The 26815-nt window shown below is 42.6% G+C and overlaps 1 protein-coding gene and 2 non-coding genes across 3 annotated transcripts in view; 1 reads left to right on the top strand and 2 right to left on the bottom strand.

Moving 5' to 3' along the window:
- Positions 1-1138: 1138 nt before the first annotated feature.
- Positions 1139-26815, bottom strand: part of LOC137912650 (F-BAR and double SH3 domains protein 2-like) — a 31982-nt gene continuing 6305 nt past the window's right edge. Inside the window, exons 3-22 of the mRNA XM_068756787.1 lie at positions 23618-23663; positions 20619-20698; positions 20047-20191; positions 19767-19900; positions 18215-18269; positions 17892-18020; positions 14251-14373; positions 13524-13619; positions 12099-12173; positions 10034-10150; positions 9834-9938; positions 7539-7628; positions 7244-7306; positions 4033-4167; positions 3823-3906; positions 3511-3688; positions 2976-3196; positions 2049-2241; positions 1852-1943; positions 1139-1506 (exon numbers count right to left, since the gene is read on the bottom strand). Of these exons, the coding sequence (XP_068612888.1) occupies positions 1414-1506; positions 1852-1943; positions 2049-2241; positions 2976-3196; positions 3511-3688; positions 3823-3906; positions 4033-4167; positions 7244-7306; positions 7539-7628; positions 9834-9938; positions 10034-10150; positions 12099-12173; positions 13524-13619; positions 14251-14373; positions 17892-18020; positions 18215-18269; positions 19767-19900; positions 20047-20191; positions 20619-20698; positions 23618-23663 (2254 nt within the window). The 3' untranslated portion in view covers positions 1139-1413. The remainder of the gene's footprint in view (positions 1507-1851; positions 1944-2048; positions 2242-2975; positions 3197-3510; positions 3689-3822; positions 3907-4032; positions 4168-7243; positions 7307-7538; positions 7629-9833; positions 9939-10033; positions 10151-12098; positions 12174-13523; positions 13620-14250; positions 14374-17891; positions 18021-18214; positions 18270-19766; positions 19901-20046; positions 20192-20618; positions 20699-23617; positions 23664-26815) is intronic.
- Positions 25452-25524, top strand: trnam-cau (transfer RNA methionine (anticodon CAU)). The gene has a single exon. It is a non-coding gene; the product is annotated as a tRNA-Met (tRNA).
- On the bottom strand, positions 26616-26689 carry trnat-agu (transfer RNA threonine (anticodon AGU)). The gene has a single exon. It is a non-coding gene; the product is annotated as a tRNA-Thr (tRNA).

The raw sequence follows: 26815 nt of genomic DNA, 5'->3' as shown, positions 1-26815 counted from the left end.
CAATGGACAGAGCAGACATTAGAGAAAAGAGGGCGAGAAAGAAAGGAACGATTGAAGAGAGATGGAGAAAAGGGGATCCAGCCTCCTTTCTCTCTCTTATTCTTTCATCCCCTCCTTCCCTCTCCTCTTTGATCTCTCCTTTATACGGTATTTACAATGCCCTTTCAGAATAAGATGCAGATAAAACTTCCACTACATATTAGACAGCTGAGTTAGTCTATATGAAACGCTGTGCATAACATTCCTATGAAAACAGTAATGTACTGTACTATTACACATTGAATACATATGATATAAGCACTATATAAGGTGAGGGAAGGGCTGGTGAGCGGACACTGTGTCCACACTACCAACCAAATTATCCGCCCATTTGCTCAACCCCAACACAAACTGTAATTATGACATGTTTGGCGAGTAAACTTACATTTCGCTGGGCCAAGACACAGAAATCCAAACTAAACTCTTTCAATGGCTCGTTTTAGTTTTAGTGTGACTCATTTATTCAGATCTCTCACCACGTGATGAGCTAGCCTAACTGAAACCTAATGGCGGCTAAAGACACTTAGCATTGTTTGTCTAGGCCAGGGGTGGGCAAACCTTTTGACTTGCGGGCCAACAATGGGTTCTAAAATTTGCCAGAGGGTTTTATTATACTAAGATTTAATGTAATGATATAATTTGGACAAATTTGGCGGGCCGGATTAAAAAGCCCAACGGGCCGTAGTTTGCCCATGCCTGGTCTCGGCTAACTCAGCACCCTGCTGTTCCACTGGTTCAAACGTAAGCAATTTTCCTGATTGTTTTGTTAGCATAAGGAACACCGGACAATCGAGTCTGAGTAGCAAATGTTGCATGGAGGGTGTAAATAAATGAGAACATTTATTTTTCCTCACAATTTAAATACGTCTATCTCTATTATTAGGTATGTATATTCAATCGTATTTTTTTTTTTATCTGGTTTTACAACCACTAACTAAATTATTTTCCAACTTCTAACATCTTCTTTAGATTTTTTAGCGAGTGAAAAAAAAAGGTGAATTTATTAGATTATCTTTCTACAGAATCTGTAACTTAGCTCAACAAGACGCAAGAAAATTTGCCAAGCACGTCATTAATTTGACCTCATGCTTCACCTTTAATGAACCTTCTTCCTCTTCTTTCTGTGCTTGGGTTCGCTCCCGATTGAAGTTTTAAGGCAAGAATGGAAGGACGGATGCGGTCAGAGAGGGACGTGGGGGTGGCTACTGCTGCACTTCACCAGGACGCTAATACAGATTATTTCATTATGTATTCTACTTTTGTCCTCCTCCTGAACATGAAGATGGGGAGGGGGGAGGTGGGGGGGTGGGGTCCCAGTTCAGCTCCCCAACCCAGATGATAAGTTTGTCTGTCATCCTTTTTAATGTCCGTCTGTCACACCAACGTTATCTCCACCTCCTCTGTCTTGTCGTTCTTCTCCTGCTGTCGGCGTGGATGCTGTTTGGGTGGGGGAGGAGCAGCTCGTACCTACGAGAAAACATAATAAATAGACTAAATGAATGATGAAGACTCTGATAAAGGTGATAACCGAGACACTCCACCTTTCCTCATCATATTTATTTCCAGCGTCACAGACATAAATAATTTATCTAAAAAAATAAAGCGTATTTATTCTCTAGTTTCAGAGCTGTTCAAATAAACAAAGAGAAAGTAGAGGGCAGTAGACAAGATCCAACAGTCTATAAAAGAAAAGAAAATTGAGACAAATGGCTGCTACAATCTCTTAAAGCCCACATAAAGCACGGGTTAGGAGGGTTATGGTTGAAAACAGAAGCACACAAAATACTCTTCTAAAATAACTTTCATACTAACAGGTCTTAGTTTGCCTGGTCCTCCTCCTTCGGGGGTGAATCTCAGCGTCTGAGGAAACCCTGGAGACACGGGACTCCTGCCAGAGCTTTGATCTACGCAGAGACACACGGAGACATCGGTGAGGCTACAGGAAAAAAAAAGCCACAGAGGGATGTTCTCTCTGTGTGTGTGTGTGTGTGTGTGCGTGCATGACTTACTGTGGGTGGGTAGCGATCCCTTGTGAGACGATGTGGGCGGTAGAGACTTGTGCTCCCCGTTGAGTGCGCTGGAGGGGGAGCGTGGGAGGGGAGGTGGGGTGGAGGTCTCCGGACTGGTGAAAGGGCTGATGGGAGGTTGGTCGTAGAGCGGAAGAGGAGGCAGGGAGGGCGGTAACTTTAGAGATGGAGAAATCTAGGGGAAGGAATACAAATAGACAAATTGGTCAATCTGCTGCGCCCCCCCATGATGCTGGTGTAAGAACTCCTCAAGTCTTTATTGCATCGCAGAATTTATGGAATGGATAATGTTGATGAGAGCATCAGCTCACTGAAATGTTCAATAAATAATAGAGAAACAAAAGTCTCAGGAGAACCTGAAAACCTTGATCCATAAAGACTCTGTTATTGGCCAACTGGGGGCAGTACTCGAGTTATAAACCCATAATAGTCACATTCTGATATTAAATAGGGATTGGAGCAGGTTCGGGATTTAGAAATTGATGCATGGAATACCCTGGATTCACCAGGCATGCAGTAGTTCCAGTCCTCACCATACATACTTCTAAAGACTTCGGTTATTATATCTGCAGGGTCCTAGGAAGGGAGCGGCTCTATCCTTCCTCTGTGCCACCCCATTAGAGGAAGACATCTTTCTGTGATTGCAGTGCTGGGTTATTATCAGAGGACTGTGGGATCTGTCAGTCCTGATCCACTGTTTGTGAACTCTGCCCTGCTGTTAGAACCCCTGGAAGACAGCCAAGAAGCGAGCGGAAAGGGGCGGGGAGTGGCTTACCCACTCTCCTCAGGAACAACTGATAAGACGTAATTCCCAGCTCCTCAAGATTGAAGTACCGAATGTCCGTGTGTTAAATTGGAGCATGTTTCCTTTTAAATCTGCTGTCGGACATTTTGCTGAGTCTGCATTACCTGTATCTCACCCAACCCTCCTCCGCTGGTCTCGCCATTCTCAGTCAAGTCTTCTACCAGCACAGAGGGGAAGACGCCCACCCGTCCGTTGAGCTCCCCCTCCCAGAAGCCGTCGTCCGTCTGAGTGTCGCGGCTCAACAGGCGGATCACCGCTCCCTCGGGAAAGGAGAGCTCCTCGTCCGCCTGGCCCTCGTAATCATAAAGCGCGCGGACGTACGTCACTGCAGACAGATGGGAGGACAAAAAGAAAGAGAAACCAATAAGAGACACAACAGTAAACATGCGATAAACCCAATATTATTCTTTGCTCCCTTTGGTTCTGATCCTCTGAGGCAAGTTAGGGACAAACGTTTGTCTTTAGATGAGAGGACGAATGTTTACAGGTGGATTCTGAGCATCTCCAGTAGCGCAGTAAAGGTGCCACATAATAATCTCACCGTGTTAAGAAGACTCCTTTATTTATGCTGGTACGAATGGAAATTGCTTGCTCAACTCAAGCGCCGGGCGTGCAGCGTCATTCCTTCCGGCTACTTACTGTTCACGTCTCCGTTGATGCAGTTGGAGTGCAGCTCCGGCTCGGTGGAATTGGACGAGCTGTGCGATCGAGCATCGAGTGTGGCCAGAGACTGGAGCATGCTCAAGAGGCTGTTGGAGGTGGGAAATTGCAGGTATTTCTCGGGGACATAGCCCACCTTGCCTGTCTTATTGCGAGCCTTAAAAGAGAAAAACACACACATACCGGTATGTACGTAGAAGAGCAATTACTATGGCAACCTGAAAAAAGGAATGATGATCAAACATCCACAGGACAGAACACACACAGAGCCCATGATGTGTATCTGTGCACCTTGACCCAGTCCTCCATGTCTCCATCCTCAATGACCTCCAACATCTCCTGCTCATCAATAGTTAACTCATCCGGCTGAGAAGCCTGCAGGACAGACATGCCAGGGGAGTTAAACCAGGAGGAGAGAAACAGTGAGAGCATGCGTGTGTGTGATTGTGTAATATTGCATGCTGTTGCAGACATGTGAAATCAGCTTCTGTTGGTGCATACCTTGTACGAGTAGAGGACTTTGCAGGTCAGAGGGTAATTACGGAGGGTTCCCGACGGACTGGAGCTGCTGTCGTCGAAAACTTCCATATTCTCTTCGCTCTCTTCTCCCTCCTCACGCTCCAAGTCCACTGTGCCCTTTAACACATGAACATCAAAGTCAAAATCTCCAATAACACAAGGTCAGGGGAGAAACTCCCCTCTGCGACAAAACAAACACTCCAGATGTCCAGATCAAACAAGCAAAAACTCGTACAAATACAAAAACCATTGATACCGTCAATGGGAATGAATATTTAATATATAAACCAAGGACAGACAGAATACTATCTGTGAAGCGGGCCTCGATACATCCACCGACCTCACCATGTGCCTTCCACATGCTTTGTTCTTACCCCAAACTATACTTCCACGACCTCAATCACAGGACAACGCTCTCGCCACATAACAAGCACACACCTTTTATCGTCACCATTTCCTCCTCCTCCCGTATTTTACACTGTCGGTGTCACAGGAGAAGCTGCAGCAACGCTTACCTTCACCTGCTGTCTGTCCCGCTCAGTGTGAATAGAACAGCTAATGGAAACAGGTGAACTACAGCGTCAAGGTCCTGATCTGGCCCCTCCTTCTTTTGTTCTGTGAGAATCTCATTGGCTTAAATGAAGGTCATGTGATATAGGTGGTAGAAAGATCCATCACGCAGCAAGCACGAACTGGCCACAACAACAGGATGAGGTGGGGGGGCGGGGGCAGAGTGTGTGTTTCCTCTGTCATTCTGCTTGGTCATCATATTTCTGTTGACACAGTAAACTCTATGGCGGCGCAGAACAAACCAGCTGTAGCGTCTCGCACACGTCGCAATCCAAAAGTCGCACTTTCAGAAATAGGGATCTACGCTCTGTGGGAATAAAAACTTCCAGGTGTGGTTTTCCCATGAAAATGAACACAGTTTTATGAAAGCTCTCCAGGAGGAAGACGATTGTTGCTGATCTGCAAACACTCCACGTGTAATTCTAGTTTTCTAATTTAAAATGATAAACTATGGCCTCCGCCCAACGAGTTCTCACAATGCTGACTAAGCCCCAAGTCACCAGATAAATCTGTGTTTAACAACAAACAAGGGCTTAGATCTGGAGTCCGTGGAGACGCTCCAGCGCTGACGCACCAGAAGCGACGTGCTTTACACCAACCAGCAGCATTAAGGGGATAGCCAAAATAATAATGGAGTGGACCTCAGCCAATAGGAGTTTAGAGAAGCCTGTGGCTTCAAAAACATGTTTACAGACAAAGATAATGCAAAGTCGTTTTAAGTACTAACATTAGTAGTGCGTTAATTACCCTCCTGGGCAGAGATGGAGAACAGCCTGTTGCACAGAAACATAATTGAAGCTTGGCTGTAAGGTCATATTTGTGATGTTCCATCTCCCACCTATTCTCAACAGCCTCTTACAGTCCACCCCCAAAAGTAAAACAACACATATCTGAGTAATAACCAAATCAAGTGTCCTCAAAATCAAATCTCAGCACGTGGGCCAGCAGCACAGCAGAGATGTAGACTGATGGCTGATTCTGGAGGTAATATCTGTGACAGTGATATTGTAATGACGGCCTGTGAGACTTGCTGGTTTCAGGACTAACATTAATTCAGAGTAGAAATAATAAAGTTGAACAGAACGACATGGCCGCTTTGTGTGCTCGCTGTATCTGCGTGGCTTCCTCTCTGATTATAACTCACAAGCTGTTATGTTTTGTTCTGTCCGACTAACACCCCCCTCCTAACTGCCACCTCATCAGCAAACCTCTAACAATCTCTTAAAGAGTTCCCTTTTCCTTCTGAACTTCCATTGCAGCAAATCACTATCAACAGTTTATTATCACCAAGTACACTTAAAAACAAAACAAAACAAAAACGCTGTTTAACTGCTGTAAAACATCTAAATACGCAATGTGCCCCTTGGTCTGTTTGTTTCATCATGGCAACCTTAAACGGATTTATGTTATTAACAGGAAATGAGATAAAAAAGAACTTTGGAAAAACAAATAACACGTTGATTAAAAGGAAAAATTTAATCTACCGACTGCTTGCAGGTATTTATGGATTTTGGAGTAAATTATTGAGACCGTAGAATCATTTGGCTTGAATCAAATCTAAATCTTTGTCTTTGTCAGTTTTGGCTGTGGAAAAAAGGAAATAAAGTATTTTTACTTCATGAAGGAGCTTTTTAATATATTCATCCAGGTTTTCACAGCGGCTCCAGCTCTCTCACCTCTGCATCCATTTCTACTTCAACAATGTCATTCCTGATGCCACTCTCCCCTCACCTCTCTCTCTCTCTTTTACACCATCTCTCCATTTTCTCAGCTCATTCTCCTCCTCTCATCTTTTAGTCTCCCTCTTTCACCGCATGACTCCTCCTGCCGTCCCTCCATCTCCGCATTAATCTCTCATTCTAAAGTGCTCTCTCCCTCAACCTTGGCTGCGGACTGCAATATCACGTGAGCAGAGTGTCAGACGTAGTCCCGTGGAGCGGGACGGCCATGTTTGGTCTTGTGACATGCTGAGAGACAGGCTTGGTGGCACAAAGACTTTAGATAATCTGACTACATTCAGAAGTTATGAAACCCGCCTACAAAAATCTAGAAATGTTACAGGTTGAAGCCGAATTTAGAACAAATCGTCCCATTATTCTGAACGTGGGTTGTACATTCTGGCTGCAGCACTGAGGGTTTAGCGGTTGATTAAATGCCTTCAAAAATAAGAATGATAAGCTAATAATGAGCTGATAAGGGCGAGGGGAGTGGAACTGCCTGGGGTGAAATAAAACTGCATGACGTGTGAGGACTCCGTCAGTATTCCTGTTAGGAAGTAAGGGTATTTTAAAAGGCTGTAAATGGCTTTTCAGATGATTAACCAAAAGGCTGAGGTCAATTGTCTTGCAACTTACATCATTCAGGAAGTGATTTTTCAGGAGAACTGTTCTCGCCAGGTGGTTTTCACGCAGAATAAAATCTTAAAGGACGAAAGGTCTATCACCGTAAGCCTTAGAGTCTGAAATAAAATTTCTGAGTGTGTCGATACTACGTCTTGTCAAATCATGGACCACAAAATTGTAGGATTTCATTTTAAGTGAGGAAAAGGGGCCATCATGCACACACAATGAAGATCAGCTACAATGTGTTGGGTGCGAGTGTTGACAACGGGGGGGCATCTCACCGACAGTGAGGGATCGTGAGAGGTGTAGTTAGCCCAACGCTCATTCTCCAGTTCCTCCATCACCTACAGCATGCAGAGAAAGAGTGGGGGGGGGGTTACACGTATCTTTAACAGGCAAACTCTCACAGACACACCAAGTGCACAGTGTGAAGAACAATTCATGCAGTACAATATTTACACTGCCAGGACTGCGTGTATGAATGCATTCACAAACAAGTCTCTACAGGCAAAGAGGAGTAGAGACACACACACACACACACACACATCATGTATGACATTCACTGGCAGAACACACCTGGTTCATGGCACTCTTCAGCCAGGTATCCACAGCAACCCCGACCTGTCGGAGGAGGTCCAACCGAGCCTCGGCTTTTAGCTTTATTGTCTTTGGAGAGAGAGGAGGGTCACGCATGTTGTCAAGTCAAATACGTGACCGCCATGACAAGTTTGATTTAAAACAGGAAGCTGCTTGAGAGCTGGTTGACTGTCCTGTTAATGGGCATTGGCACGCACTGTACCTTTATCACTGATTGAACCTGCTGAGTGAAAAGTCATCAGGACCGAGAACACTTTGTTTTTGTGCACATTATATAATTATTGTTTTTAGTTGTGATTGTGTCTTCAATGCACTGAGTTTGTCATATTCTCAAATTAAAGCAGGTTTACTGGCAGAAATTCAAAATAATATTGTTAATAATTTTTCATATGTGTAGAATCACCTGAAATTAAAATATTTGAGGATTTTGATGCATTGAAGGAGCAATGTTATGTTAACACTGTCATGTTACTACAGGTACCCAAAATGAACAAACTAAACTTCTGAGGTATAAGCATTTTCCAAAAAATGCAATTCAACATTTCCCCACAACAATGTGAAAACTGCTCCAGCCCACCAAAAAAAAAGGCGAAAGCCTAACCTGGCTTTTTGGCATATTCTTACAATTACCATAAACCTTACATGAGCAGCTTGCATGTCTAATAAAAGATCTCCAAGCTCCTGGAATGTATACATGATTCAGGGCATCGATATTAACGCCTCCTGCAGTGTTTCTTATAAAGAGGATACCTGCTGACATTGAGCCCACCTATTAAGCATATTAAGCTGGAGTAAACTTGAACCATGTCACAGATACTCCTGCATAACAGAAAAGAAGGTTACAACTTCAGCACAGACAGGACACTGACTCTACATCTTACTCGACTACCGCGAGATTCTTGACGGGATGAAGAAGAGATTCCACGTTAAAGGAAAGAATGGCACAACCGCTATCAGGATAATGCTGCAGACAAATCCGGATGTCTTTTGTCCTGCTCTCGTTCTCTTTATAACTGTGAGAAAAGAGCTCTGTGATGAGGCCGTTTGTAACAAGCAAGCTCATCAATTATTAATGGTTTTGCTCAAACTAGTGCCGGCTCCGAGCAGCAAAGAATAGGAGACACAGGAGCAGAGAGGAAAACGGCAGAGTGGTCACATAATTACCGGTACTTTACAGAAAAGGGGATCACAAGATTCTCACAGTCTGAGAGGTGGGCGTAAATAGCAGCACAGTTATCAATGGGATGTTGTAAAGTGACACTCGCTGTGAGGAACAACTTAAAAATCATAAAAGATATAGGAAAATATAGTGGACAGTCATCACACGAGGGCTCAGCCTCCACGGAAGAGTGTATTTGACAGCAGAGGGTGCCAAATACGTGAAAACATGATTCAACTAGAAAGACAATCAGAGATTGCAGACCCTCGCCTCTTGTGAGACAGTAAACAGGGCTTCCGGATCAGAGGGGCCAAACCTGCGCTAGCTTGCTGCTCTGGAACAAAAATGTATTATTCATTATTTGAGACTGGATAATTAAGGTCAAATAAAGATCAGGATTAAATAAATAAACTGAAACAGCAAGAAATTCAAGAACAAATCACAGCATTATATATTATGCATCACACCTCTTAATTATTTAGCTGTTCTTCTGATACCTGTGCTCTGTTATGTTGAGTTATCGAGACACATATAAGTGTTTTTAAATGTTTCCGGCTGAACAAAGGGAAACACATCCATGTGTGTGTGTGGGGGGGGGGGGGGGGGGGGGGTTATTTTGGGTTTTGTGGATGAGAACGTCTGAGTGAGATCTGACGTCTCCTGTGAAGTGAGAAATGTGTATCGATTAATCTGGCGCTATGTTTGCTAATTTCACTGTGCTTTGTTGGCTAAACAGATCAGCAGATTGAATGTGTATTATCGCTATTTGTATTTCAAAAATGTACCCGATAATTAGTCGATGAGCCCCGCAGGGCTGCGCTGAAAGGGATAATTATTTCTGTTTGCATTGTGTGTCACAGAAGGAATTGAATCTGTGACAATATGGGACATTTAATCTAACAGACATTACAGTATATGATGAGGGGAAACATCTCCCCATCCCTTCTCTGTACCAGCCTGCGCTAGGGCGAACCGTAGCTCGGGAGAACGTCCGAACCTCAAACGCAAAGAGTTCTATTACGATGCAGACAGAGAGGCAATGCAGGAGGAAAATACCCTTTGATTTACAGCCTCTGTTAAATATTTCTTTTGATCATGAATAAATGTCAGCAGACCTCAGCTTTGCGTATGTTTTCTTTGGTGTCGTCTATCTTGATCTCCAGGTCTAGCCTGCCCTGCTCTGTGGCGGACAAGCCGTGGCTGTCACACTCCTCCAGACACTGAAACACATCAGACAGTAAGAGTCGGTTTGTTTTAATATGATTCTCACTTATATTATAGTCACATTCAGCGTGTGTGTGTGTGTGCAGCTTACTCTCTTGTAATGGATGATATTCTTGTGTTCTCTGGCTACTCTGGTCGCCCATTTCCTGGCTTCCTTGTTCAGGCTGTGCTCCTCTGTCGTCCCCGTCTCCGACTCCAGCTGACGACTCTGATATAGACAAGTACACATGCACACCAGACGGGCACGGGTAAACACACACCCAGTGCCCCCCAAGCACACACACACACACACACACACACACACACACAAGCACCAGTATGACAGCAAAGCACACACATAAATACAAACGTAAGTGCACTGGTGGTGATATCAGCACAAAAGTGTTCATTAAGATAATGTTTTGTACTGCTAGACTGTGATCCTCTCAGGGTAAACTCCCAGATATAGAGGCCACGCATGGATGTCAGCAGGTTTTTTGTTCACTTTTGCATAACAAAAGGCCTGTCAAAGAATTTACGTGATTTTTCCACTGCAGATAAACCACTTTTTTTACTTTACAGAGATTAGTCTCATATAGTTGTCACTATTCCAGAACTGTAAGTAAAATCATCAACGTTACCATTACTATTTTTATTAGGTGTTTTATACGCTATAAATAACTGCTGGATAAATGTGTAAAGATCTCTGATCAGTCCAATATTTTAGCAGTATATAGCACATGTATCATTCATCTATACGTTATTTAAAATCAAACGACGTTGTTGTATTTAGTGTGTTCCTTTCTGCTGTTGTTTATGTATTTCTAAAACGGTGCTGATACTAAATGATACCAGCCGATGTTTTTTCTTCACTTGCGTACAAACGATGATCTGCCATAAATATGGCTCACAAATCTGTCATCCCAGTCGCTTCGTTTCCTTCAATCTGTGACAGGATGTTCATGCATTCAGTGTTTACAGGCCTCAGGATGGTGCCTGCTCGATCTCAAAATAAAGGTGTGTTAAACAGACTAAAATACCCCATGTTTTAGTTGCAGGTGTGAACGCACATCATATTTATTAATTGTGTGCTGCTTCAGTAACAAGAGGGCTGCTTCAGTAACAGTACAGGTGTGGAATGAAGACTATTACAGGGGAGATTTGCAGCTTGATTATGTTCAGGCATTGGGGCATGGATGAGAGTTACAGAAGTGAGGCCCCAAAAAAACAACAACACACACATCTGAAAAGTGGCTTTAACCTGATATGTTTCAGAGGCAGTAAGGGTGATTTAAACTTTGACAGTTTGGATACAATTGTTGATCTCACATTAATGGTATCAATGAGAGTTATTTTTCAGATGGCCTTTTATAAACTACATGTTACCGGATGCAAGCAAAATACTTTTGATTCCTCATTCTATTATATTTACGAGAAGCCTCCCGACCATTGTGCTAGTATAAAACAGCTAATTCTTTTTAACAATCTACATTCCTGATTCCCAAAAAGCTGAGAAAGTGTCTGCAGACATGCTGTCAGCTCACCTGCAGCGTTCAAGAAGAAGGTAGAAAGATTCAAAGCTCTGCACTACAATACTAAATATTGGCACATCCTAAATGACAACTGAACCATCACTTCATTAAATGTATGAATAAAGAAAGATACAGTTGAATGACCGAAGTACAGGATATTACTGGATAAGATATTACACCTGTTGTTTTTCACTATCCTCTCTAAATATCTACACTTGACATTGGTTGAATACAACCTTAGTTCACGTGAAGCTGAAGATTGGTTGCATTTCATCAACTGACTGTCGTGTTATTGTGAGACCCAACCCACTAAAAAGTTACAGCATACCGGTAAATTAAAATTATCTTACTGTGCAGCTTGCAGAAATGTACCAGTTTCTTAACTAAAACTTCACAACCTCCTGACCAGCATCACTTTAAACTTCAGTTGAAGCACCGTTTCTATGAGAATTGTTTCAATAGATTTTTTAAAAGCAGTCTGAACAACCTGCAGCAGGACAGACAGCAGTGCCTTCAATTTCTGAAAGTGACAAATACATTGCTATGATTAGCACACATGTCACCAGTACAGTCAGAAGATGGAGAACATGGTCCATGGTTAGCGTCGGGAATGAAGATGGGAATGCTAACAACAGATAAGACTACCTGTGCCAGGGTCATTCTCATGGCACTGACTGGCGACGGCTCAATGTCCACCAACTGCTGCACCGAGCTCAGAGTCTGGCACACACACACGTACACACAGCACAACACAGGCACCCACACACACCCGCACGCACGCACACACACACACACACACACACACAGTGGCAGCAGTGCGAGCACGCAGACACACAAATACAAGGAGGGAGTTAATGAAAGGAAAGTGTTAGCAAGGTTGAACAGGATCAAGCCGTGCTCACACTACAGGAGCTATAGCTAACAGTAGCCTAAAAGGCTAAGATTTCAATTGATGCTTAGCAACAACATCAGCTTCTCAGGGGTATTTTGAGTAGAATAATGAAAGAAGTTTTATTTAAAAATGGCCCCAATGAGGAGATCAGGAGGCATGAGACTGGATCTCATGATGCCTCACGGACTAGATAAGCTGGAACAAACATTGGAATCGACCAAAATTCCTCACCAGATTCCGTTCCCCATTGATGGGAGGGGTGAACTTGGGTGTAATTTTTAACTGTTTCTCCTGTAGTGCTAGCTCAGATTAAGGAAAAAACAGGGAAGGAACAGCACATTGTTAAGTTAGAATCATTTTGGAGCACCAGTTTAGTGTTGAGAGAAGAAGAGCAGAGAGAAAAATTGGCAAAACACATAAACAAACAGAAGAGAGAGACTGAAAGCAGCTGAGAAACAAGAGAGGAAAGGATGGCTGCAGAAGAAGTCAGACCAGCATCCACTGGGAAACATCTCCTTTATTTTAAGCAATGCTTAAGACCCTGGGAGGGGTAAAACATGATTGACATCACTGCACCATTATTGCGCAGACAATGATGGATTTGCAAATGAAATTTATCTTACGAGGAAAATAATTACCTGCAAAGAAAAGTTCCCAGTGGTCTCATAACACTGGCTTCAAAATAATGAATATTAAAACAACAGTAGATCCATGCTTGTCTTTCTCTCTGTCACCAGAATGTAGTTAACTGGACAACTTCTCTTCCACATCAACGAATCTCCAAAGGCTGGAAACAAAAGGGCCCATGATCTCTCTTGAGAATAAAAATGATCCGAGCCTCAGTTCTCTCATTTCTAGCTTGGCAAGCCTCTCGGTCCCAGTCGAATTAACGGGAACCTCTAAAATATTAAAAAATAGACTCAACACATATTTGTTTTCAGTCATTCAATTGCTTGAGATGAGCTACAGACTTCAGCGACAAATATAAAACACAATATCTGAGGGGGCAAAAAGGGAAGATGAAGGAACACGTGGTAGCACAAGAGGATGATTGGTATTTGTGTGCCTGAGTCTGAACCCGATGAAGATAGAAGTAATTTGGTCTTTGTGCTTCGCGTGGTAAGGTTCATATAAATAAAATAAAACAAGTAATGCTCAAAAATGTATTTACTGCTCACCGTGTCAGATTCGCTGGGCTGGAACTGAAAGTCGTGTGCTTTGTGAAACACAGGGTTCTCCTGCATGTACAGCTGCTGGTTGAACTCTGGCATTATCTGAAGAGAAAGCATGTGGAGAGAATTCAACCAGATCTGGTGGTGGTGGTGGTGGGGGGGGGGTATCTGAATCCACACAGCAAACTCCATTACCCTCACAAACGAGCTAAATGCTAAAACTCCATGGTGACAGTAAGCAAAAATTTCAGATTCACAAATTGATTTTGGGTTTGAAATTTTGAGTATCGTCCGTGTTGTACTAGGAGCAAAGCTCCTTGGGAGTAGAAGAAACAAATTACGGAATGTAAGGATGCATGAGTCCCCTAAAATAAATATAACATGCATTTCAATTAAAAAACTGCATGCAAACAATGCTTCCAAATTGTAATCCCAAGCACATTTTCCCTGTAAGAAGAGTCTTCTTCTTCCTCTTCCGGCTTGTCCCCGTCAGCGGTCGCCACAGCAAATCAGCCTTTCTCTTCGATCGCATGCTTGATTCTGGCAAAGTTTTACGCCGGATGCCATTCCTGCCGCAACTCTCTGCATTTATCCGGGCTTGCGACCGGCTCAAGGGAGACACGGCTAGTGCTACCGCTGAAGCTGCATTAGAACATCTCCGGTGGATTTCAACCACAGTGTCTCTTGTGTATTCCAAAAAGATTTACAAAGGAGTGTGGAGGGTCTGACTCACCCTGGTGGATTTGTCTAACAGGAATTGGAAGGTGTTGTGTGTGGCTTGAGAGGCGTCTAGCTCTGTGCGACACAGCGCTACCAGGTAATCTTTGACATGCTCATAGATCCTGCCATCCAACGCCTGGAGGAGACAGAGAGAGAGAGAGAGAGAGAGACCTATGGGTTACACTGAATTATGTATTGCATTCAGTGTAATTCCATAATCCTTCGGGAGGAGAAAGAGGGTCAAACAGTAAGTGATAATTACAAAGCTTTAGCAATAGACTTTATACATATACCGTATTTCTGGGACTATAAATCGCAGGACCAGCCAAACTATGAAAAAAAGTGTGACTTATAGTCCAGAACTTACTGTTTGTTTGTTTGTAGTTTGTGTACTTCATACACAAACTACAAATAGGAGCAGGACAAAACGAGTGTACTTTTTGTCCCTGTAGTTTTCACTCTGCAGGACAAACATCCATTCAAGCATGAGCGGTTGTACGTTACACTGGCTTGCTTCAACATTGCTTCTGCTGCAGGCTTTGGATGAGGAAACCCTTCATAAAACGTGCTGTATGTCTCAACAGCTTCAAGAACATGTAATCTGCAAATGCGTCTGAGTAGCAATGAAAACACACAAGTACTACTGTAATTTGTCAGATATGTTGTATCTGCCCTGAGGTCAGGATATGATAAAAACTGAAACCACAGAGCAATTTCCACTTATGGTTTCTGATTAGAACCCTCGTCGAGTCTGTGTGGGCTCGACTGACAACTCGTTCACGCTTCTGTTTCAAGTCAGAGAAACAACTCATAAGATTTGTAATGACTCGCGAAGCTCCCTCCGTCTTTAACGTAACCATTGTTACTATCAGCCAGACTGATTCAGACCGTTTTCATTTAAAAAAACATGTCCCAGAAATTATATTTAACAATAAAGAAGCAACAAGAAACAACAGAAGGTGTTTCCATCTGACAGCTCTTACGATTCTGATGCCCTGAAATAAAGACATTTTTACAAATGAATAGTGTTTCTCTGGGGAGGCTGGGGTAGTGCAGCCAAGCTGGAGGACACATTGCCAAACAGACAGATCGAGAGAGAGAGAGAGAGAGAGAGTGTGTTTCTTTGGATAGTGTTCTAACAGCTGCAGGGCAAGGTGAAGGGGTTCAGAGTCCAATTCAACAACACAGAGACTGTAGACACACACACACACACACACACACACACAAACACACAGACACTCTCTTCTGGCCAGAGTTCTTCACAAAAAGCTCACAGTCTCAGAACCCCCCCCCCCCCCCCCCCTCCCTGGCAGCCAGAGGATGTTTCAAGCCAAGTCTACAACCTCCACTGGAGCGCTGACTTCTCTCACACACACACATTGTAGACTTACAATACATGTTTTTAAATACACACAGAAATACATTCGCACACACGAACACACTAAAACAATGGGAAATTGTCAAGGAAATGACATCATTAAGGGTGTGCTCACTTTAAATGTTCCCTCATCATTTTGCTCATTTCCTCCTCCTCCCCCTCCTCTTCATTCTCTCCCTCCCCTCCTACTGTAGTACATTTACAGCAGCATCGCTCCAGAGTGAATCAGCGTCCAGAAAAAGCCCTGATGTTAAATGGCTGCTCAGTGAGTGTGTGAGTTTGTGTCGCCTTAAGTACGGCTCAGTTGAGGAGGAAGGACAGCAGAGGTGTTGAGTGTGAGAGTCGAGTAGATGGCAAAGCATCGCCTGCCAACAGCAGAGGGCGCTGTGGAGCGCACAAGACTGTTCAAGTGCAGCATGTCTGGATTCAATGCATCCAGCCTGATTAATGCATATTAAAGACAAAATGTACATTCACTCAGGTACAAGTACTTTTTTTGTTTCATGCCACTTTCTACTTCGAGGCAGAGTTCAAGGACCTTTCCATTAATAAGCGGAGCCCATAAAAACTGGATTGTTGTGGGTTCTGGTTAGACTCCGCATATTACCGATTTGACTACTAGCGTTTTGATGCAAATTGCATCTTCTAACTTATTTGGGTTATCCTCCTTCAATTGGCTTAAAACCAAACGATGCTCATGGTGGTTTTGTAGTGTTCAGCTTTGCCACTAAATGATACCTGATGTTTAAGTCACAACAAATCTGTCAAAAAAAGCCGAACGCCTCGAGAGTAAAACAGCAATTTGTCCCGAGTACCAATCATCGAGCAGTCGACAATGAAGCGAAAATTAAGATGGAAATCTGACATTTCCAGTTATGCATATTGATTGCGATCATCTCCAATGAGCAGATATGTCATATGCTTTGAATATGCCATGGCTGCCATTGTCCTTTTGGTTGCTGCTGATCCAGATGTCTGGAAAGTGTCTCTCAACATGCATCTGTGGAAATGCCTGGACTGGAGAAAAGAACTCCACTTCCTTACGATGCAGATGCTGGTCCACCCATTGGAGCATCATTACCAGTGTCTTGCAGGTGAGGACCTGAAATCAACATGTACAAAACTGCAGAGGACAGAGAGGGGGTGAGCAGATTGCTTCCCTTTGGCAATGTCCTTCATTCTCTGTGGGTATAAGCACGCATGTATTTGTGTATGATCCTATTCCCCGACAGTCTTGTCCTTCTGTCACAAGAAACTAATGATCTATTATTCAGAACGGCCTCACAGTATCTATGCTCAAACGTGCCAGGGGGCAAAGTAAGTGAGAGTCAGGGAGAAGGGGATGGAGAAAAAAGGAGAGTGGAGAGTATCTGAAGAAATTGCATAATGAAGAAAAAGCAAAGAAATTATTAGGAAGTCAAATAAATGACAAGAAAAGAGAAATCCAGAAAAAATACTGAGGCTATTATCATGATTCTGAATAAACCGCATCAATCTTATTTCATGGTTTAATCAGACCGGAAAGAAACGAAGTCACCCAGTTAATCAAATGTGCATGTCCTCCGGCGCGCGTCTCACAACGGTGAAAACAGAGTCACGTCTGGGACCGGTGATCGGTGGGACAAAGAAAGCATCCCACATGTGACGACTGTGTGCAAATGTGTGTCAGACATGTTTGGGCAGTATTTAAAAGTATGACATCACTGTCTCTCAGCTGTTTAACTAAACACAGTTGGTGAGGTGTGCACAGGACAAACTGTAATTCTGTGTGTCGATGTCTGTTGTGTTTGCATAAACACAAATCAGGGCAATACAGAAATACACATTGTTTAACAGACCTGGATTTACTGTCATTAAACTGCATGCAAATATTGGAGCCATTCAAGTTGGATTTCTTCCTGTGATTTGACTATGTGCATGTCCCAGAAAGCTTACGTACAATAGTACCAGATGAAACTCAGATCCGCTGCCAACTGATGGAAAATGTGATGAGTGACAGCAAAATAGTCTTCCAGGCCACAACGTGTATAGGTGATAGCTAAGATGATTCACAGTTAAATAACTAAAGATTAATGCCTAAAATGTTTTTTTTTTTTTTTAATATCCCCCTCCAACTCGCTACCTCTTCTGTATATACAAATCTTAAATTGCTACATGCAGCAAAATAAAATATTAAAGTCAATTCCAACATTTCAGGTAATGTCGACAGTCACGAGAAAAGATGAGGATTCTGTCTCTCTCATCCTTCTTTTCCTTGTTCATGTCTGCGTAAATACCTGTATGCAGTGCAGTAGATCTGTATGGTAGTACCGGTCGTGGTGAGCATTGGAGGCAGCTAGCGTTAGCAGGTAATCGTTTCTGGCCTGTGTCGCCTTGGAGTTGCAGTCACTTCTTTTTGCTTTTAACTAGAATGAAAGAGAGACAGATGACATCACAGTAACACAGTAACAGATTGTTGCTGAAAGCCTTAGCGGAACACATCATTCTCTCTTTAGGTTCTGGGGTAAAGGATGTTTAGCTTTCTTTCATGGCTGAAAAGAGACTTCAGGATAGCGCTGAGGGAATGGCGGCGTGTGCATTTGTGAGTGAGCCCTCTTACCTTTACACTTGCTCTCTGTAAACTAATTCTGGACTGAAAAAGACCCAGTTTAGACCTGGAAAAAAAAAACAGCGAAACATGGCAAATAAACTTCTACATGTCTCCTTTTAGTTCAACAAACAGACATGAGGTTATGACCCCTGCATACTTCACAATTCTGAAAGAGACACATTCATAGAGACATTTTTGACCCTAACGTGTTATTCAAACAAATATTAACAAGGCAAAGCACAAAGTAGGAAATAAGGCCGGCATTTCTATAATATCACACCTCTGACCTCTAACCCCTGATCCAGTGAGTACTGGAGTGTGACAGCAATAAACAGCAACACATCAGCAATAAACAGCAATAAACATCAGTATTATATATGGATGTGGACATCAGAAAGACCTGCCTTGTATCATGACATTGTGAGGCTGTGTGCAGGCATGGATTTTTTTTGTGTCTGTGTATTCCATTACCTCTCACACATACCGTCGCCTCATGTGTTTCTACTTATATTACCTGCCACATGTGCCAAGTGCTAAAAATATAACGTGAACATGGTGTCGCTACATTTGTGTTTCTGACTAACGTCTAAGCATTTCACTGTACAGAAATGAACACACACACACACACACACACACTCATACACAGAGGCAATGCACTAATTTATATGGCTGTGTCTTTCTCCTGAGTGATGGGGAGAAGAAACGTGTTGACTGGCCAATCGATGCAGGCACTAACTGAAGAAGTTCAATGAAGTGAAAATGTCATTATAGGGTTGGAGGGAAACAGTGCTGGGGATGGTAATTTTATTCTTCAGATAATAACTGATTATTTGTTTTGTTAACAGAGCTCAGCTTTCAGACCTTCCAACCCTGGGAAAATAATTCAAGCAGCATAACAGAGCATTTAAATGCACACGCTGGAACACCAAAGATTCACCGTGTATGTTTGCAAACTAGACAACTTAAGTGAACTCCATTCACCTATTTAACTTAAAATGAATTTATCACGTAAAATGTCAAATATATTAATGTATTATCAATAGGACACAATTTCCATGATTGGTGGCTGAAGCAAAAATAATTGTACTAAATGCAAAAGACATGACACCAACAGAGATGATTATGAATACAGTCTTGCTGATTTAAATGCAAGGTGAATAAGCAAGCTAACCTTCAAATTACACAAGTTTACATCAACGCTATTATATTTTCCAAAGGTTATCAGGTCTGCATTCCTAATTAACTCACAATAACAGGTTAATCTTTCCTCGTCCACCTTATCTTACTTTGCGAAGGCGTTACAGGGCTTATCAGTCTAACAAAGCGATAAAACTGAATTCATGTTGCTATGGATATCTTGAAATGATGGGAAATTACGCATTCATCAGTGACCGCCGTTTGAACCTGGAGCCAAGACTGGTCAAAGTCTTCTTCTGTTGCCTTTTGCCAGGCTAATCACTGCTGCCTTGTGTGTTTAGACTTAAGTCTAAAGTTGCTTTCGTCCTAGCATTTTCATTTGTCCACACATCATGTGAAAAACAAACTGTCACATCGAACTCACTTGGCCTCGATGTCAGCCTTTTCCCGTACAGCGTGGGCAACCTGCTCACAGTCGTAGTATTTTTTCTTGGCTTTCGCCAACTCTTTCACTGACTCCAAAAGCTCTGCTTGAATGCCACCCAACTGATCTATAGACTGTGGAGAGAAAAACAATGGAGCATGTTAGAGAAACAGGCCGACATGAGTCATGTTAGCTACCATTTAATGACAGGATGCTGCAGAGAAAGAGAAAGAACAAACACAGCTTCAGGAAACTATGACTAACTCATAAATGTGCTCACTTTTTTGAGTTGCTGCTCCTTGTACAGTCGAACAGTCTTTGCAGACTCCGAAACTTGGCTTTTGTAGTTGTCACATACATTGAGCCTGGACTGGCTAACTTGCACTGTACCTTCTAAGTAGGACCTCCACACTGCATAGACATTCCTAGAAGGAGAAAAAGAGTCAAATTACTCAATGGTGGCTGTCTTGTAATTTGAAAGCATGAGATTTAGAAGAGCGAATGGCAACATTTTTCAAATCCTCACACCACCGAGTCGTTTTTATTGTGAGCCTGACAAACCGCGTGTTCGGTAGAAGAAATGCCGCAAGAACCAAACAAAAACCAAACTAGCACTTTCAAAATGAATGTTAATGTAACACTTGGCTTGATAAATTCCCAGGATTTAGAGTTTTGTTTTGTTTTATTACCTACGTAAATAATGACATACATGTTGTATTATACATGTACCGGTAGTAAAAGCAATGGTATGTTTTTTGGAGCAACCACGCAGGGTGTAAGATTTGGCTTTCTTTATGATAAATGTGGCTGCGTACCTCTATATATCATATATATACATGTACACACACACACCTGTAGTCTGTTCTCTGGTCATCAGCGTTAATTCCGGGCCAGTCTCTCTTCAGGTATTGGCTCGCTAACTTCTGTAGAGCCTAAAAGCACAAGTGTAGAAATGAGACACTGATCATCGTCTGTCGAAGTTTGTACTTTGTCAACATTTAAGCAAGGAAATAACAAGAATATATTACCGGTACATGAAGTTCTGTTTTGTCAAAAAATGTCTTTATCATTATACCATAGTATGAATAATTGCACTTACCGGTATACTGTGACTCCATATCAGATGGAATATTGTAATCTTAACATTTTACGATGACGATAGTTGCTCAATGAAAGCGCAACGCATGTGCAATGCAGTTCACATGTGCCCTGATTTAGAGCAGAAGATAAATGGTTTCCACGGCACTTTGCTCTCAGCGTTTGATGTGCAGCGCTCTTAAGAGAATGCTGTAGTTCTGCTAAAAGGTCATCCTTACATAACAAACTTTCTTGGCACACATAAGGCTACCAAATGTTACGAACTATTTTATTTTTGAAAAGCTACATGTTTGGGTGACCGGAGCCCAAATGCTGTTCGTTTTCACGATAAAATGGAACAGCTGCAATAGTAAAAATGAATCACTCTTGTGAGTGTGAGCAGAAAGCAGACGGCTGTAAGGACGGGTAACCTAAATCCTCTGGACTGGGTCACTGTGTCAGTAGTGGGAACTACTCTGCCCCTGTGAGTCTTTGGTTGAGAGTGTTTATTTATCAAATACTGCATTAAAAAGTCAAATATTTCCATCTAATCTGTAGTAGAGTGAAAGAATAAAGTTGACAGTGGATGCTCTCAACTGTCAGGAAACTGGACACACACTCTTTACAGTCCACACCTCAGCTGCTCGTCCTCAGACACACACTCACTGACCAGCGATATAAGATCAGAGCTTTTTCCGGAAGCCGATTCACTCTGAACGCTGCTAGTGGGAGTTATGCTTGAGTCGATGGTGACATCATACGACATTGTTGGGAAACACAAAAGCACTCAATGTGATGCTACATTATTGTTTTACTTTCCATCCCTGTGTCCCCCGCTCCTCTCTAACACTTCCTCTCCCCAGCTCCAGTCTTTTTATAGGACATCTCATCCCTCCGTCCTCCTTTCTTTGCTGTCATCGCTTGACAGCCACCTGAACGGCACATTGCTATGGCAACCTCTCAGCCCTTCCTGTGTGGTCTGGGTAAAATGGGGCTGGTCCCTAAGATGCATAAACAGCAAAACAAGACACATGCGCATGCATACATCCTGTTTTGATGACTTGTATGGCAAACAGAAAGCCCAGACAGCAATATCCTGATTTAAATGTGTGTGTGTGTGTGTGTGTGTGTGTGTGTGTGTGTGTGTGTAAGAGAGAGTGAGAGAGAAATGGAAATAAATGCTAAATAGCATGAATTTGAAGCATTTCGGTTAATAAGCTCACAGTCTAGGATTATTTCCATCATTTTTAAATCTCTTTGGTGACAACTACATCCTGGTATTTTTGAATTGCATATGTCCATGGGATATACTACAAATAAAGTTTAAGTTTAAGCTGGAACATTGCTGTTTATAAGCCTGAAAGGTAACTTCTGTGGCATGGCATTCACTGTCGACCTGCTGTTTCAATTTGCACAACCATAATTTGTCCAGGCATGTCTCAGCGGTCTAAACAATAGCAACCAATTATTATTGAGTCACATCAAAATCCTAATTTACAATTCTTCATGCCTCCTCCACCTATTCATTCATGACCGTTCTCTAGCTGCAACAGCTCCACAGTCACCTTGATTCATCAGCTTCCTGTTTACTCTCAGTCTTCCACTCACTCACGTTGTCCGACCTCCAGTCACATTCCATCTTCTGTCTCTTTCTCATGACTACATGCCATGTAGCTTCCTTTTCAACCAGCTTATGGCCTCCTCAATCAATGCTTTCTCCCACTATCTCTCTATCTACCTCCGTCCCGTTTTTGCACTTCTCTGTCTCAAGCATCTGCCTTGTTTGTACATGTGTGTTGTGTTCAGACTGGGTTACAGGGAATAAACACCGAGGCTGATCCACACGTGAGAGTGCATGAGAGGCGTGCAGAAGAGCACCGACGCACAACCGCGATGGGTCGGCCTTTTTGGGCAGCACAGCAAAGTGTGACCCCAGCCTGAAACTATTTCAGTAATGCTCGCTGTGGGAGGGAAAAGGCAAATAGCGAACTCTGGCAAACTCGCAAGCATACAGAAAATCTTTGCGCTTTTGACTGACAGTTGGGAAATTCTTAAAAGTTTGGATATCTGGACTGAGAGAGAGAGAGAGAAAGGAAATGACAAGAGTTCCACCTCTCCACTAGCTGTGTTGCTCTTTCTCTGTCAGCCCGCTGCAATATCTCTCAGGCTCAGTTTCTATTTTGTTCGCTAGCCCTCCTCTCACTTTCTCCTCATCTGTCCCTCTGTGTGACTTGCTGGATTTCTGTCTGCATCTCTGAGAGGGGCCACCGAGTGAGCGTCACATGACGAGCTGCGTGTCTCTTGGAAACGGAGACCAGTGGCGAGGCCGAATGAGCTGTCATAAAATGTTTTCAGGATACGAGTCAAGAATTAAATACTGAAGATGCTGCAACACACAAACATACACACACACACACACACACACACGTGTGAATGACACCTAAAAATTATGAGGGGGATGCATTGGGTGGGGGTGGGGGGTTGCTAAGCAACCTGTATTTCTAAGGTGAACATGACAACACAGAGGAAGAATGGGTAAGCAAGACAAGGGAGATAGCGAGTATCTGAACCCAGAGGAGTTGACCGCAGGAAACTAGCTTTTAATTATTCAAACCACACGCATTTGCTTTTCATTAAATTGAGAAATTGTGGTGCTGAGAGAATTTCTCATCGCGTCTACATGGCCATGGGAGATGTGCATGAGAATAAAGCTTAAGATGAGCAATACAACAAAAATGAGACACTATGAGTAAACATTCGTCAGTCGGTCTCACCTGTGCATAGTCCCTCTCCAGCTGTCCCTTCTTCATACTGTAGCTCCTACAGAGAAAGAAAGACACAGAGATGGGTTACATTTCTTGAATAATGTTATGAAAATTAAAGAGAGCAAGAAGAATAGCAACAATAAAAATAAATTAAAAACATATTTTTATTCATAGTTTCTGTAGTTAGAGTGCGTGAAACAATGTTAGGGCTGCACAGACACCTCCAGGGTGAACTCTATGACCTCAGCATAACGCAATTTAAGAAATTACGCTGTATTTCTGTCTTTTAATTGACCAATCGTTCTTTCTAAAAATGAAAATAAAACAATTCCCAGCTGTGACCCACAAAACACGCAAACATCTGTGAACTTTCCCCTCGCCCACTCTGCATCACACAACATCCTGACAACAGAGACAGAGGAAGGCTCTTATCACAGCTCAGGAATGTGCAGATTGAAAAACATAACATTAAGCATAAAGTTGCACACAGAGATGAATGTATTTGCACCGTTTGCTACATGAACAAAGCGGTATGCGCACTAGGAATAACCGCACCAAGGAACAAAAGGTTTACGCTCATAAACATACATATACTGTCCATAAATCTACTATTCAACAAGCTGTTTATGAATGACTCCTACTAAAGCTGTGTCGGAACGCTAAGAAACGTCTCTTCTGAAATTAAATGTATTGTTACTCAGCCTGTTTGCTGATACTTATACGACACGATTACTGTAACACTTGAATGACGAGATGACTGTGACTGTTTCTGATGCTATTTATGACAACGCATTATTGAATGGGGGAGGTTTTTTTTATGTCCCCTCTCAGTCACAGACACTGGTCCCAATGAGATTACACAAAGGACAGCGGTTGAAATGAAAAAAAAATGAAAGTCAGAACAACCATGCAATGCCCGTTGAGGGTTAAAGATATCCTTTTTGTTCGTATTTGTTCACACTGCGGATGATATCATGCCACTTTTACCTCGTTGTCCCACACACACATTGAGGTGTTACCAGTTGAGCGGTGACGAGTCGACATGTTAACACTGTGCAAAACGGTGCACCAGAAGAAATGACAGCTTTATGAACACTGACAGTAGAAAGAGGAAAAATATGTGTGTATGTAAATATAAAGAGCAAAGTGGCGGCTGAGAGAAAATAGTTAACATTTGTTTGGACTATTTAAGTTGTCTAAATGTAAAAAGAAACCTGCAATTAATATATATATATACCACAAAATGAAAACAAAGAAAAGTAATGTTTAAGCTGGGTGTTAAATTATCTTATCTTTCCTCAGGATAGTTTGACTTTTTATTAAGTTAAAATGATATATTACTGTAAAACCACATGTAAGATGCTTGCCCCATGGCCTAAGGGTATATCTGCATGCAATCGTTACTTTCATGCTTTTTTTTTTTGATTATAGAACTAACCTTAATTTTTATATTCCATGTGAGGAAACAGTGACAATACAGCCGCAGGAAACAGTGTGGGAAGACACAGAAAGGAGGATAGCACTTAATGTAAGTGTAGATAGCATAATTACTGGCAAATCTCTCAATGCTAATTACTGCCCAGAAAAGTAAGGCAGTCCTTCTGTTTTTCTTGTGTGTGTTAAACCTGCTGTGGTTGATCTGTTTTCTAAAACAGAGTCTCCCTTAGACTTGTGGATTTGGTAACTAAAACAAAAATCCTAGTGGAAAAGGTGCGTGCAAAATGCAATGCACTAACTGCAGTGGCCAACAGCCTGCTGCAAGTGACTAAAGCATGTGCTTTACTCCACCCCCCCCCCTGACTGTAAGTACTCGCTCCGTCCCTCCAAACAGTTTGCATCGCAGGCCTCGTTGGCGCAGTAGGCAGCGCGTCAGTCTCATAATCTGAAGGTCGTGAGTTCGAGCCTCACACGGGGCAGGTGTTTTGTTCTGCTGTTTTACAGCGGAGGGTGAGTTCGAAGGTTTGTTGCTCCAAGAGCCGGGAAACAGCATTCTGTTAATGCAGGAAGTAAATATATACCGTATTGGAATTCGGGCCTCACACGGGGCAGCAGTTTTAGAATGTCTTGGAAAATCAATATGGTCATAAAACAAAGGATCCATTGACTAAAAACGACTGCACATTCTATCTAGGTAGTGACCCTAACTCTAATCTCTGACCATTAAAGCTCTCCTTTCTCGTGTTGATTGGCTGATTTGTGCTCTGTGACAAACTAACTTGGAGCAGTGACAGTTTGCATTCTTCATGTCGGAATGCAGTACAATTCCCTGACCGACGCAGCGCTCTTAAACACGGAATATCCATCCATCTGGAGCCAATCTCAGCTAGCTACGAGAGAGGCGGGGTATAATCCATGCACACTAACACGCACAGACAATCGACAGACAATTTGGTGTTACCTATTCACCAAAGCTGCATTATTTCATAGGTGGGAGGAAGCCAGAGAACCCAGAGAGAACAAACGCAGACAAGGGGAGAACATACTCCAAACAGAGAAGGAATCAAGCCCGTACCTTTTTGCTGTGTGGCAACAGCGCTATACACTGCATCATGTGCCGCCCAGCATGGAATAAATAGTGATCAATTTGTTTCATAGGATAATTATAATTTATACATATACAAAGATTGTCTAAACTAATCCCCTGCACATTCTTTCAATTTTGAAGAGATCATTTAAACCACAGGGCCGCATCTTGGGTGAGATAGTGGGAAAGCATTATGCTGGAAACCACTGTGAGATGATGCATCAGGTAGAGTTTATTTCATTACGTCATTTTTAAAAAGCATTTACTGTAAATATTTACCATTATCTCTGCCAGGAAAGCTGAAGATGCCCTGAGTTTTAGTTGAACCGGCATTTTTCACAGGAAAGCTTATGAACTTATGACAATTATTCCACATATAGGTTGGATAAGGAGCATGCGAGTTCATGGAATCCTCCGAGTTTATCCCAGTGACAGGGTTCAAAATTCGTCCCTCGGCCTCCTTATCTGCCCTCTCCACTATAAAGGCACTGCTGGGATTTGAACCCAGGATCTCCTGTTTACTAGACAGGCGCTTTAACCAGCTAAGCCACAGCACCTGCCATGGCAGAGCACACCATAGATCAAACTACACCCAGTATGTTAACTGTGTTTCTGCAACTGTTTCGTTATTCATTGGTTTCTTCGGTGAAAAAAGGGATGCTTAAAATGTATTTCTTTTATCG

This window comes from Brachionichthys hirsutus, unplaced genomic scaffold (assembly GCF_040956055.1).
Source record: "Brachionichthys hirsutus isolate HB-005 unplaced genomic scaffold, CSIRO-AGI_Bhir_v1 contig_769, whole genome shotgun sequence".
Classification (NCBI taxonomy): Eukaryota; Metazoa; Chordata; class Actinopteri; order Lophiiformes; family Brachionichthyidae; genus Brachionichthys; species Brachionichthys hirsutus.
Note: the sequence above shows the minus strand (reverse complement) of the source record. Positions and strands in the feature narration are given on the sequence as shown.